At 33.4% G+C, this 14,183-nt stretch overlaps 1 protein-coding gene across 1 annotated transcript in view; it reads right to left on the bottom strand.

The window, feature by feature from the left end:
* The window catches only part of LOC149417514 (glutamate-gated chloride channel-like), a 72,901-nt gene that overhangs the window by 29,044 nt on the left and 29,674 nt on the right, over nucleotides 1–14,183 (bottom strand). Inside the window, exon 3 of the mRNA XM_089640356.1 lies at nucleotides 259–359. Within this exon, the coding sequence (XP_089496482.1) occupies nucleotides 259–359 (101 nt within the window). The remainder of the gene's footprint in view (nucleotides 1–258; nucleotides 360–14,183) is intronic.

Raw genomic sequence — 14,183 nt, 5'->3', positions numbered from 1 at the left:
GGATCTTTATCACTAGTTACTGGTAACTGTGTTTCTCAGAGCTACGGTGACCATATTTTGTCTTAACTGGTTGTAACTTATAGCACAATGATAAATCCTGTTCTGTCCCTGAAGTTTTAAAACTTGAAACTCGACGTAGATTGCTTAAGAATAAATATCTCTAATCTGTGCCTCTTGGGCGGCCAAAATTTGGTTGGAATTGATACCCACAGAGTAATTCAGGGTGGATAGTTAGTATCGGAAATTATTTCAACTTACCTGTGCCATTGATGCCCGAGGGTCTTATCCTGGCGTCGTATCGTCCTGGACCCAGGATCTGATCAAGAACACTTTTTTCCATTTCCATCATGGCATAACATCTAAAATGATTATTAACATAGTGATTTAATTACCGCCTTAAAGACTTATGGGTTCATCGTTCCAAGCGATAGATTGTCCAATATTCATAGATAATATAAACAATGGGAGGTATGGTATGGTTGCGTGTCAAATGTGGCGAGATATAACCAAACTTTATAGACGTTCAAAATGGCGGAGCCAATGAATATTATGCATTTTTTGTACCTAGTTCATGGTGCGATTTGCATTAGTATGATTGAAATATGTTGGCGATTCTTTTGTGCGCGCCGTTTCATACTAATAATGGTTTAAGAAACTTATCGCTCGACCGAAAAAACCGATGTCATTTAATGCATCAGACATCGAAGTAAAAAACATCCCCGACTAAACTAGGAAACTACATTTCTAGGTACCCACCTATCGTATTCTCACTGCCCGGAGAATATAATATAAATTTTCTCAAACATGAAAGATTCGTGTTCAAGTCTTAGAACATAATTTTCTGCGTAGGGTCCTTACAGCACTCAGTTTATGTCGATTGCTTACCGAGCCGTGGGACGACGGTTAAAACAATGGGTTCAGTATTTTATTACAAAAGGACTCAACGGAGCGTCCCCGCGCTTTTTAAAATTCACGTTTTTTGGATAAACAACACCTCTGCCATATGTCAGCTCAAGTGGTTTGATACGTTTTATGACCTGCTGACGTTTAACGACTTAGCAGGGGTGCCCGGGTTCATCGAATGAGGTGTGTTCAGATTTTAGCGGCGGATGCGCCAGCCTATCTGGGTGGGCCGATTTGAGACAACCCCTTGACCTCTCTATCTGGTCTCTCTCAACTCATCCTATTGCATCGCAGTGGGAGGGATGGCCATAACGACCTCTAGATTCCTACCTACCCCTCATACATGTTTTCTTCTCAGAACTTCATGCCTCCAAAGACCCTCCACACAACATGTGATATTTTAAACTTTTGCCATTCTTTTTATTTGCTTAAAACAATATAGAATTTTCTTCTCTCTTGGCTCTGACCGATATTTATATTTTCCTAAGGCTTTTTATATGTGTTCGTAGGGATGGAAAATTCCTTCCCAACATCACATAAGCCTCCATGAAAATTGGACCCTTATTTTCTTTGATAACTACAGAAAGCTACTTAAAGCTCTCTAGTACTATATATATCTTTATAGACATATGTACTTAACTAATTAATACGTTATTTACGACCTTGAACGTAAATATTTTCGTATTTATATTGTAATTAAATTCCATCAAACGTTGTGTAATTTTTTGGTTTATGGTATAGGACTTTAATTACTTTCATTTTTGTGGTAACCCTTTTGATTCTGATCAGGGCGTTGAGCTTCAAAATCGAATTGGTCTCTCCATTGCAAATCTAAACTTAAATGGTTTCTCTAAATGAGAACTTTCCCTATGTAACTATTTTGATTCCCTGCATCCTAACGATTTCGTAGTTTAACGCTAGTAAACGATATTATACATGTCTATTTGGACAGGTAATTAAATATAACTCAAATGGTTAATTGTTAGTAAATTTAATTATGGTTAACTCTTGTGTCTGTTTGGCGTCACTCCTTTATGACTCTGCTGCTACAAGGTACCTGTAAGGATTGATTTAGTAGGTTAATGTGGGTATGATAAAGTGTTAGATTTTATATATGTGATATACATACGATAAATTTATGGTGTTAGTTGTCGGCGCCATCCATATTTATATTTTGGGAGGGAAAAGAGAGGAACGGAAATGAATTTGTTCAAGCTAAGTTGGCTCCTCCGCTTTACCAAACAAATCTGATGGATGATAATTAGAACAAGGCAATCGATATCTGCGTGTCTGGATATCCGAACCGGCCGGATCTGACGGGCTTTCGCTTGGCCTCCCCTTGTTCCAAATTGGCAACCTTCACGCCAGAATAAAGAAAACCAGGTCTTCTCACCAATTTCAGAAATGCCCCAACCTCATGACACCTCCAGGAAAATCTACTTTACTGATTGTAGAAGGGAAAAACCATGACATCCCTTGTCACGAATCTAGTCGCAAAAATGTGACACGTAAGGTCTCAAGTTACATGACACCTCCAGAAAACCCTGTAAATTCAACGTCGTCGGGAACTTACATCCCTTTCTAGGTCAATAACACAGATAACACACGACGATCTTGCGGACATTAAGTCAGCTTCTATCGATAAGTTGTGTGCTTACCCATTCAGCCAATTATCATGTGAGATATATGTAAGGTTTACTCGAAATGCCATATTTAGGAAGAGGACTGTCTGTATTTTAATATTTAGTTCCAGTAATTATTTTATGAGGTTAATAGATCCCTCGTGTATTAGGTATGGGTATCTTCTATTTATTTTTTATTTATTTTATTTATTTATTTAAGGAGAAGACACAGATACAGACAGTAATTAAAAGATAATTTTCTTAAACAATAACTTGAGAATTCGCCTGCATCCTAACTATTTCTCACTGATTGATTATATTGAATACCTATCCTCTCAGGTAGGTGTATAAACGGATAATTGGTTTGATTTTGGCATTTAATTTTATGAGGATGCCTATCTCTCGAAAGGGACCTGTTGAGAAAAGTTGTTCGGTTCGTAGTTTTATTTCGGAGATTACCATCTCCCTTTTTTGACTCTAGATTTGTTCTTGTGTATCCCAATTTGTAAATTAGAAAGTCAAATAACAGATGATAAGTATTCATTTTTTTTGTTTGGTTTTGACGATTTTATTTAAGAGATTCGCCATCTCTATTTGTTTGGTTTGTGGTCTTTGTTATAGAAGTGACCACTGCCTCCTATAGGTTGAACTGTATTTTTAATTTTTTCTCCAGGGTTCAACATTTGATTTAGTTCATCCTATCTCGTGATTTTTCAGCTGTTTCATGTAATTGATTGCCACATAAGAGAGTACGCAACTCCCAGCTGTCTCAGGCAACTGATGGGAATCTATGCGAATACCCAATCCATAATATTTGAATTTTTCGTATAATACTTCGATATAAATCTTACTAACCCGCGATTTTTCAACTGTCGTATGTAATATAATGTAATGTATAATTTTCATACCTTCAGAGTCTAGTGCTGACGTATTTTTATGTCTGCGTTAAATAAATAAAAAAAAACCACAAAAATCAATAGTGAACTAAGCTTAAGGCGTATTAACCAGCGACCGAGAATTCGAATTTCGTCAAAAGACAGTCTCGCGATTGGACGTTTTTTAGAACGAGACAGAAATACCATATTCATTCCACTGCCAGCCGTAACTCCGCGCGGCGGTCGAAACCTACAGCATGGTTCCGATGAAATAACAATTATTGTGTTTGAATTTTCGGTTGTAGCTTTCTTCCTAATAAGTAGTTACATACATATTTGTAAATTATACGTCGGAGTGCGTAAACATAAATAAATACAAATGCAGTGCGTTGACATAGTAGGTACAAAATAGGTAGGTATTTGAATAAACATTTTTTTTAATTTTTCAAATATTTTTATTCACTTGTTTTTTTTAAAATTTTATTTTACAAAAGTGATTAACATTAAGTTTGATTGTAAAAAATCTATCGTCTTACATATTTATCCGTTTGTAAGATAGGTATTACCAGTAAGTTTTATTTCTAATACTTAAAGTAAGTATATCAAAATAACCTCGTTTTTTTTCTTCTAAAACAAGAAGCTCAATTCACAATATGACATTATGAAACTGACAAAAAGTAACACTAAAAATACTAAATATGTTGAGTTATACCAATGTAATAGGGAATTGGACAATAGAATAGAAATTATTAACAAAAACATGATTTGAATCGCACATCACGAATCAAAACCGTTATTTTGACGGGAATCATATACGCATAGACTAAAATGCGGCATTTCCTGCTCTTTTGTAGCCAGTTAAATATATTTATATGAGAAAGATTTCGAAACAGAAATTGTACAGCTTAATGTGTAACTAAGAAAATTTTATTACAAATAAGTTTACATGGAAATGGAATTAATCTCCTTCGAAGTACTGTGCTTGACTAGACATATACTTATCCCAACGTTGAATCCATTTTCAATCCAATTCCAATCCGTTGGAAACATTTTACCACGAGTTACCCGACACCGTGTGTACAAGGTACTGTTGCATACGTGTTGCTCGCGCAACGCCGGGTAGTAAATTATGGTTTATGATTATCGCGGTAATTACAGTTGAATCGGTCACCGTAATATACAATGCATTTCCCGACACCATAATAATAATAATAATAATAATAATAATAATTGGATGACTTGTATAGCGCCGTTTTTGTGCAAAATCACTTCAAGGGCGCTGGTATACAAGGGTATGGTTTTGTGCGTGTAACTCGCGTAATGCCGGGAATTATTGATATTTTATAAATACCGCGATATTCACGGTTTCAGTCACCGTAATTTCACCACGAGTTTCCTGACACCGTGTACACGTGGTAATGTTGCATGTTGTAACACCGGGTAGTAAATGCTTGTTTATAATTACCGCGGTAATTAGAGTTGAATCGGTCACAGTAATATACTACGCGTTTCCCGACACCATGTATACAAGGGTATGGTTTTGTGCGTGTAACTCGCGTAACGCCGGGAATAATTGCTAGTTTATAAATACCCCGATATTGACGGTTTCGGTCACCATAATATCCATGATTCACAATATATTGTAGGTATTACCTATTTACATAATAAAATAATAATAATATTAATGTAAATTACACATACCGACGGAATTTTAGAGACAATATTTGCTTCAGAATCACAATCATTCGTCGGTAGGTGATTATTTTCCCTGAAAATTAAACAACACAAAATTATCGCTAAATGTTATAAAAAATATATGCGTATTCTGACTGATTCGTTTGAACGACCCTGTTGCATATAGAGTACGTACAATGTACAAGGATAATTAAATATGACTAACCCTTTTTTTCTGCAAATATTTCTCCCATGTACGTTTTTGATGACGAAATTTTTGTTTTCTTATAAAACTTTTGTCCGATGGTATTTTTCTCCCCATTTTTAAACGAGGAATTTCGTTAAAATGTTATCAAGTATACTGGCGTGGAATAGACGTCCGCTCGCCGCCCTGTCGCAGCGGGGAATGATAAAATTTCGGCTTGCGCCGAGGTAATCAGAAACAACGAACAAACAATAAACGCGAATCGAAATTAATTACTATTATATACTTTAAGAATATATTTCTTGGTCATAAATTATTTTTAATGTTTCAATAATATCATAGTAAATTATTTTTGTAAAAAAATCTCAACTATACCAATTTGTAAGGTCATGAATAAATAGTCAAATTGAGGGATTTTCGTCACAAAACGCGTCCTCGGATTTATTTATTAGTAATTTTATTTGAAATAAATACAAAATTATTATACAAACATATGATAGATAATTTATTGATTGTTTATACTGAATTATTATATGATTTGAAATATTTGTTGTAAAATACAACTTTGCCTTTGAAAATGCAACAAATCTGCGCATCGTCCAACGGTAACACTTTATTATGGTATGAAAATAATATTATTTTTCAAAATTTAACATCTTACTTTAATAGATAAAATAACGATCTTTCGAAATCAATTTGTGTTTTTCTCTAGAAAAGTGTCCATACGTCTAAAACTGGCCTCAAAAATGCCAAATTTCAGATCAAGTCTACCTATTTCGCCTTAAAGTACTCAACTATCCTTAATCAAAGACCGCGCATCTAACCAGTGCTTTTTATCTCGTGAAGTGGCGTTATTTTCAGAGTTTTGGTCTTCACAAAAAACTGACACAAACTGTCAAACTATTCTGAAACGAGTCAGCCTCTATAAAACACAAAAGTGCCATATTTCTAGAAACTTACGTGAAACTATCACTACTAACATTATATAATCAATATTATCAATCGTGAAATCACTTTTTTATATTAAATTCACCATGAATACACAGTGCATCGCTTGTGATAAAAAAATTGACACTCCAGCTGATTTCATATCTTGTGCTATTTGTGAAAACACCTACCATCTTACTTGCGCTGAGTATGTGGAAACCTCACGCCGTGCAGCTAGATATATACAGTGGAAATGCAAAAAGTGCCTTAAAAGTTTAAAAAATAACTAAAATAAAACCTTGTTATGTGAGATATCAAATGATCAAGAGCCATCTATCGTCAAACATGCCAAGCAGACAATACAACCATCAAAATCTGCAAACAGTCAGTCGAGCGGCACTGACAAATTCCAAAACTCAAATATAGATGGCGCAAACAAAGGTCTTCTCACCTCTGAACTATTTATTGAAGAATTGTTCAATTTTAAAACAGCTATAATGGAATTTGTAGAACAAAATTTTGATTCATATAGGTACCCAAAAATATGAATCATTCATATCGCAAAACAAAGAAATCATAAATTCAATTCAATTTATATCGGAACAACACGATGAATTGAAAAAACGTATAATCGAGATCGAAAGATCACAGAAACAAGTCAATACTGACATGATCGAAGTAAATATGCAAAATTCTGCCCTACAAAACACTATCTCCCAACAAAAAGACAAAATTGACAGGCTGGAGTACCTAGCCCAAATATGCAATATCGATATAAGAGGTATTCCAGAATCTAACACCGAAAATAATATTGAAACCCTAAAAAAAATATCAAAGATTATAAATTACGGAGATACCACTACACCTTTGCAATCTGAAATTACAAAAATATACAGGCTAGGACCGAAACTGTCCGAGAAGAATCCCAGATCCATAATAGTGACGTTCAACAATATTACATCTCGTGATGACTTCTTAAACAAAATCAAAGCATATAAAAAATCCGCTACCACCGGCACAAATAAACTAAATACAGCGGACTTGGGATTATCGCAAGAAACCAACCGAATTTATGTGTCTGAACACCTAACACAAAAAAGAAAATTTCTACTCTCTCAAACTAAAAAATTTGCTAGAGAAAATAACTTTAAACACTCTTGGACGGCTTCTGGGCGTATTCTACTAAGACAAACTGATACCTCCAAAATTATTACGATAAAAAATGTCCTTGATCTTGATCGAGAAAAACGTCAACTACTATGACTGATGATAAATGGTATCCCAACATTAACCTTTACTGTGCTGCAAAACGATAATCATTCAGTTAATATTATTAATATTATTTGCATCGCAAGTTTTTATATGAATCTCACCACAAAAAATAATGTAAATACCCAAAATAATGGATTTCAACTCCCTTTAGTAGTGTTTTCTTCCATCAGCACAATTGTTATAATACTTGCCAATCTTCACTATTTACTATTCCTATTATATGTTTCCTCCTTTGGCAAAAACTCAAGTTTCTTAATGCCGTCTAAGATAAAAATATGTCATTCCGTAAATAATATTTTCCTTACCAGCTTTTACTTAACCCTAGAACCGTACCCATCATAGATCATACACTAACAGTACCCAGGGGTACTGGAGTACCCCGTTAAATAAAACATCTTTTTTACGTGAGAAAAAACATTTATTCAAAATTAACTTACATAGACTGTTATGGCACTTATTTCAGTCTTACATAATACAATAAGGCTTAATTAAAAGTAATTTTTCTTAACAATTTTGGCAAATCTTTGTTTGGTGCTCTAAACATATGAAACGTTTACATTTCTGACATTGAGCGCGTGACTTACGATCTTTTGACCTGGGACAAAATGAACATCTTCCAGATTTTGATTTTGAAGGGTTGTAGCATCATAAGACCGCTTTTTTCCTAATATTCCGCCAATACTTTCTTGGAGATGCATCGGCAAAGTTTTGTATAAAAATCGATCCTCCAAGTGAGGTTTTATAAGGTCAAAAGCTAAAGTCTTCAGATAAGTTCGTCTATTCTTGAAAACTTGTTTTCCGGTAGCGTTAGATGAATGCAGTCATATCATAGAATTGATTCCGACGATATTCAAAATTCCATAGAAGACACAAAGGCTCCAGCGACGAGTTTTACGAGACACACTGTATGTATGACAAAGTTGATCAAACGTATCCACACCCCCCTTGGTTTGGTTGTAAAAACTTATTATTTCTGGTAAATCAACAGATTTGTCTTGGTCTGGTTGGAAGTGTGTAGTGGAAAGCATAAGCACGTTTTTCTTTTTTCTTTTGCTTAGCTTTGGAGGCACATATAATAATAATAATAATAATAATACCTGGATGACTTTTATAGCGCCGTTTTTGTGCAAAAACACCTCAAGGGCGCTGTACAAACTTATAATACATTTCTACAGTGTTATTACTTAACTATTTATGGAGAAAATATACAGTACAATACTTACCTGGTAGGTCACTTGAGATTAACACTTAATTAATATTATCTAATTGTTTATTGGCGAAATTTAGATACAGGGTTTAGGACTTAATTGAAAAATTGAATATAACTGGACTTTCTCTTAGGATTGGTATATTTAATTTAAGGGTACGACAACTTAAAAAGGTAAGTTTTTAGTTTAGACCTGAATTCTGTTGGACTTATTATGGATCTTAGTTCCGGAGGGAGTTTATTCCAAGCCTTCGGCCCAGATACACCGAAAGCGCGATCACCAAACTTAGTATTTGGCTTGCGCATAGGTTCTATCAGTCTGCCTACAGCTGCTGATGTTGCTGATCTAAGCGTTGACTGCCTCAGACCAGTGTTTTCCGGGAAGCATAGTTCAGAGATGTAGGGTGGGGCCATTTCATTGATGGATTTAAACACCATCCAGCACAGTTTGTACTGGATTCTTTCAGGGCACTTGAGCCAGTGAAGGTTACGAAGGTGTTTTGAAATGTGCGAATATTTTGAAACCCCGGTTATGAGCCGTGCTGCTGCATTAAACACTGATTGAAGTTTGTCAATTTGATATTTTGGAAGGCTGGCATAAATGCCGTTGCAGTAATCGAGACGTGAGACTACGTAAGAGTTGACAAGTAGTTTTGTTGCTTCTGTAGGAAGTATGATAGTAAAGTAAGTTCGTTATGAAAAGCAAACATTGATGTATTCATAAAGTCAGCAATAATTTCATCGGGTTCATCTTCCAATTCATCCCCAAGAACCACATCTTCTTCATCATCAGCATACAGAAGAAGGCGATGAATTTCATCTTGCGATAGATTTTGACGTAAAGCCATCTAAAAAAAAGAATTATTCAAGTTACACGCAACTAAATGCAAAATACCTAAATATAATTAATAATTACACATTTTTTCCAAAACAAAGTTATGTGTAAGGTTATTATACAAATAAAAATAACATTCAAATATAGAAACACTAAATTTTGTACCCCAGGGTACGGTTCTAGGGCTGTAATAACGCTATTAACAATTCATATACCCAAAATATACAAAATAATATATATAAAAATAATGCATTCTTACCTTCTTTAGTAGCTTTTTTTGTACCAGCAAATTATTATAATAATTGCAAATCTTATTATATACCTAACTCACGATTTTTTAACATTCCTTAAGATAAAAGTAGATTATTCTGTAAATATTTCTTTCCATGCATGCTTTTGCATGAGTCATATTATTAACAATTCACATACTCAAAATAATATACTCTTATTTTCTCTAATAGTCTTCTTATGTATCAGCATAATTATTGTAATAGTTGTTTATCTCACTTTCAAATATCCTTACAATACTTACCAATTACCTTACTTGGTCCAAATTCTAGCCTTCTTATTATTCTTTAAGGAAAATGTAGATCATTTCGTTAATAGTATTTTATACTCATGTTTTTGCATACTCTCGCCATGTAACCACATAACCACCAACAGCAAAAAAAAATTGCATCTGTTCTTACCCAAGGTTCACTGTCAATACTTTATATAATTATCTCGATATTATGTAAAACTTGGAAAGAAATTTACTGCAAATTCTCAGGCTCCTTTCTAACTACATATTTATACATTTCAAAAAGCATTGCAACTGTTTACTTTATTTTAACGCACTTATCACAAACAAAGAGTAATATAAATATAAATTCTAATGATATATAACCAACATGATGAAATCGATAGTATCACAATGCCGACTACTGAAATAATCTGTGAAGATAATTATAAAATTATGCAATTCGACTGGGGATCTAATAAAATTAATATTGTTCATCAGAATATTAGAACTATGGATAATTTGGACGACTTTATTTTATTTATGGATGAAATAAAATCTGTGGTAAAGTTCCATGTAATAATTTTCACTGAATGCAGATTAAGTGATTCTTATATCACCAAACAAATTTCAGGCTATAATGAATATCACACAACAACACATATTAATCAAAATAGCGGAGTGGTAGTTTATATCGATATCACATTAAATTCTCTTGTTCAAGAAATAGACATACATCAGTGTAATTGCTTAAAAATCAACATAAATAAAACTTTATGTGTCCTAGCTATATACAGGTCTCCATCGTTCAATGACATCCACCCTTTCCTGGAGAGTCTCACTGTAGAGATAAAAAAATCAAAAAAATATCCACAATACATGCTAATCGGGGACATGAATATAAATACAATAAGAGAAGTAAAGCATAGACAGTGTGATGACTATTTATGTGCAATGGCGGAAAGTAATCTTATTTCCAATATTAATTCTCCAACTAGGGTACAAGGTACTTCAAGCTCGTACTTGGATCATATATATACCAGAAATATAACAAGCTCAAATGCATTTGTTCTGAATAACACAATTACTGATCATTACACCATTGCAATCAGTATCCCAAACTCAAAACACAAAAAAATAAAGAACAATAATAAAATGGTTATCGACTTTGAGGCTTTGTTAAATGATCTTAATAAAAAAAATTGGGAATTTATGTATAAAGAAACTGAAGTAAACAATGCTCTAAACTATTTCATCAATGAAATCAATGCATATATTATGAAACACTCAACAATAAAACACATTTCACACAATAAACTACAACTCACCCCGTGGATTAGTAACGACACGACATTGTAAAATCTATACATAAAAGGAACCATCTTCATAAAATAGCAAAAAAGGACCCATTGAACGATACTAAACAACAAAACTACTACCGATACCGAAACATATGTAAAAACGTTATTCACAAATGTAAAGAGAGTTACTATAAATCTTTACTCGATAAGGACAACTCCAGCAAAAATACGTGGAACGTTGTTAGAGACATAACAAAAACTAAACGAAATACCAGTACACCTATAGTTGAGTTAAAAATCGGAAATTCGACTATAACTGATTCTCAAAAAATCGCATGTCATACTAATCAATATTTTGCATCTGTTGGCACTAATCTAGCCAATAATATTTTAATAAATACTCAGAAAACTGAAGAAATTTTAGCGTCAGCCATTAAAACAAACGATCCAACCTATTCACTTGAAATTAAACCAACTACTGTTGAAGAGATCATAAAAACAATCAACAGTCTTAAAACTACACATGCTAAGGGTCCAGATACTCTAAATACACAAATATTAAAAAAAAAAATCTCAGATATCTACTCCGCTAGCATATATCTATAACTTAAGTTTTGCTTCGGGAATATTTCCTGATCACTTTAAAAAATCAATAATCATCCCAATTCACAAAAGTGGACCAAAATTTCTTGTAGAAAACTATAGGCCTATGTCACTGTTAAGCGCAATATCTAAAGTTATTGAATAGATTTTCAAATCAAGGTTGAGCGAATATGTGGAGAAACAAAAAATTCTAAGCCCAAACCAATACGGCTTTCGGTCGGGTAAAGGAACAGATGATGCCATCGCATGTCTCACAAAAACCATTGCAGAAAATATAGACCGTGGCAAGAAAACCATTGCCCTGTTCCTGGATCTGGCCAAGGCTTTCGACACAATATCCCATAAAATACTATTACAGAGACTGCAAAATATAGGAATAACGGGAAAAACTCTTCATTGGATACAAAGTTATATTTCTGATAGATTCCAGCTAACAAAAATTAATGAGGCTACTAGTACTTCACTATAAAATAACTTTGGAGTGCCACAAGGAAGTACACTAGGACCCCTTCTCTTTATTATATACATCAACGAACTATGTAACCAACATGTGGGTGGTAAAATAATTACTTTCGCAGATGACACCGTCATATTGTTTGAAGGAGAGGATTGGAAAGAAACACACCACCTTGCGAACATCGGTATTAATAGAGTGAAATAGTGGCTGGACAGTAATTTGCTTACATTAAACATATCTAAAACCAAATACCTAACTTTCAGCGCTACTATTACAGGACAACCCAAAACACCTCACCAGCTCACAATACATAAAATTGACTGTAGTTTTGGAAATAATAACTCTCCATGTAATTGTGAAACTCTTGAATGTGTTAAATTTATTAAGTATCTTGGAATTATAATTGATGATAACCTGAAATGGAAATACCAAATAGAAAATTTAGCTAAAAGAGTGCGTTCACTGATTCACATATTTATTTCATTGCGGGAAATTTTAAAAACACACCACTTAAAAAATATATATTACGGACTATGTAATTTGATAATAACCTACGGCTGTATTGGATGGGGAGGTTCAGGAATAACAATATTAAACCCGCTATTAAAAGCACAGAAATCTATCTTACGTGTTATTATGAAGAAACCTTTCAGATATCCGAGCGACGCTCTCTACAGGGAATTTAATGTACTCAATGTTCGACAGAGTTACATAAAGAAGATAATAATCTATGCTCATAAAAATAAACATAAAATGAAAACAATCGAACACCAACATCAAACCAGAAGCAAAGGCAGAAATGACCTTTATATTCCAACAAGTACCACAGCGTCTTATCAAAAAATAACTTCATACCTGGGACCAAAATTATATAACAAAACTCCTTCGCAACTAAAACTGTGTGAAATGCTATCCTTTGGCCCAAAAATAACAAAATGGTTACTAGACTTAGGCAGGTTGGAGTCAGAAATACTGTTAAAGAATATTGTATGATAATTATGTGTTACAAGCGCCTGATTTATTTCTTAAGTCTTATAGTCTTATTTCGATGTTAAAAAATATTGTATGATAATTATGTGATACAAGCGCCTGATTTATTTCTTCTGTTTACAAATTTAAATTTTTATTACAAATTAAAATTTTTATTTTAATTTGATTTTCTTTTATTTTAATTTTATTTCTATTATTTTCATTTTATTTTACTGTTTATTTTATTATGTATTAAAATATAGTAATATAAAGGCTACATGTATCCTCGCTTTCACTCTTGTAATCTCTCAAAATAAATTGTATCGGTGATTTCACCATTAAGTATATTCACTGTCAATTTGACTGTCCTAAAACGGGAGACCTTCCTAGTTGGACAGTCAAAATCTATGCTGTAATATTTTTGTAACAAACAAATAAAAAAAAATAAAAAAAATGGTTGACACATTTGAGAGTACGCAACTCCCAGCTGTTTCAGGCAATTAATGGAAACCTATGCGAATACCCAATCAATAATATTCAAATGTTTCATGTAATACTTCGATATAATTCTTACTAACCCGTGATTTTTCAATTGTTGTATGTGAATGATAGGTATATGAGAGTACCCAAATTGCTTCATTATGCGCAATAATATCCTGAAATTCAATTTATCTTTTATTCTAGTTTATAATCCTGATAATTATCTAGTTACGGCCCAAGGTCATTTTCAAACCATTTAATTAACCCAGTTCTCCGGTGAACGATTTATTATAAACATTTCAATAATGTAAATACCTCCTCTGACACACTGACCTAAATGTGAGATTTGTTTAT

The sequence above is a fragment of the Hesperophylax consimilis genome, chromosome 15 (assembly GCF_061612785.1).
Source record: "Hesperophylax consimilis isolate HC1 chromosome 15, BYU_Hcon_1.0, whole genome shotgun sequence".
Lineage (NCBI taxonomy): Eukaryota > Metazoa > Arthropoda > Insecta > Trichoptera > Limnephilidae > Hesperophylax > Hesperophylax consimilis.
Note: the sequence above shows the minus strand (reverse complement) of the source record. Positions and strands in the feature narration are given on the sequence as shown.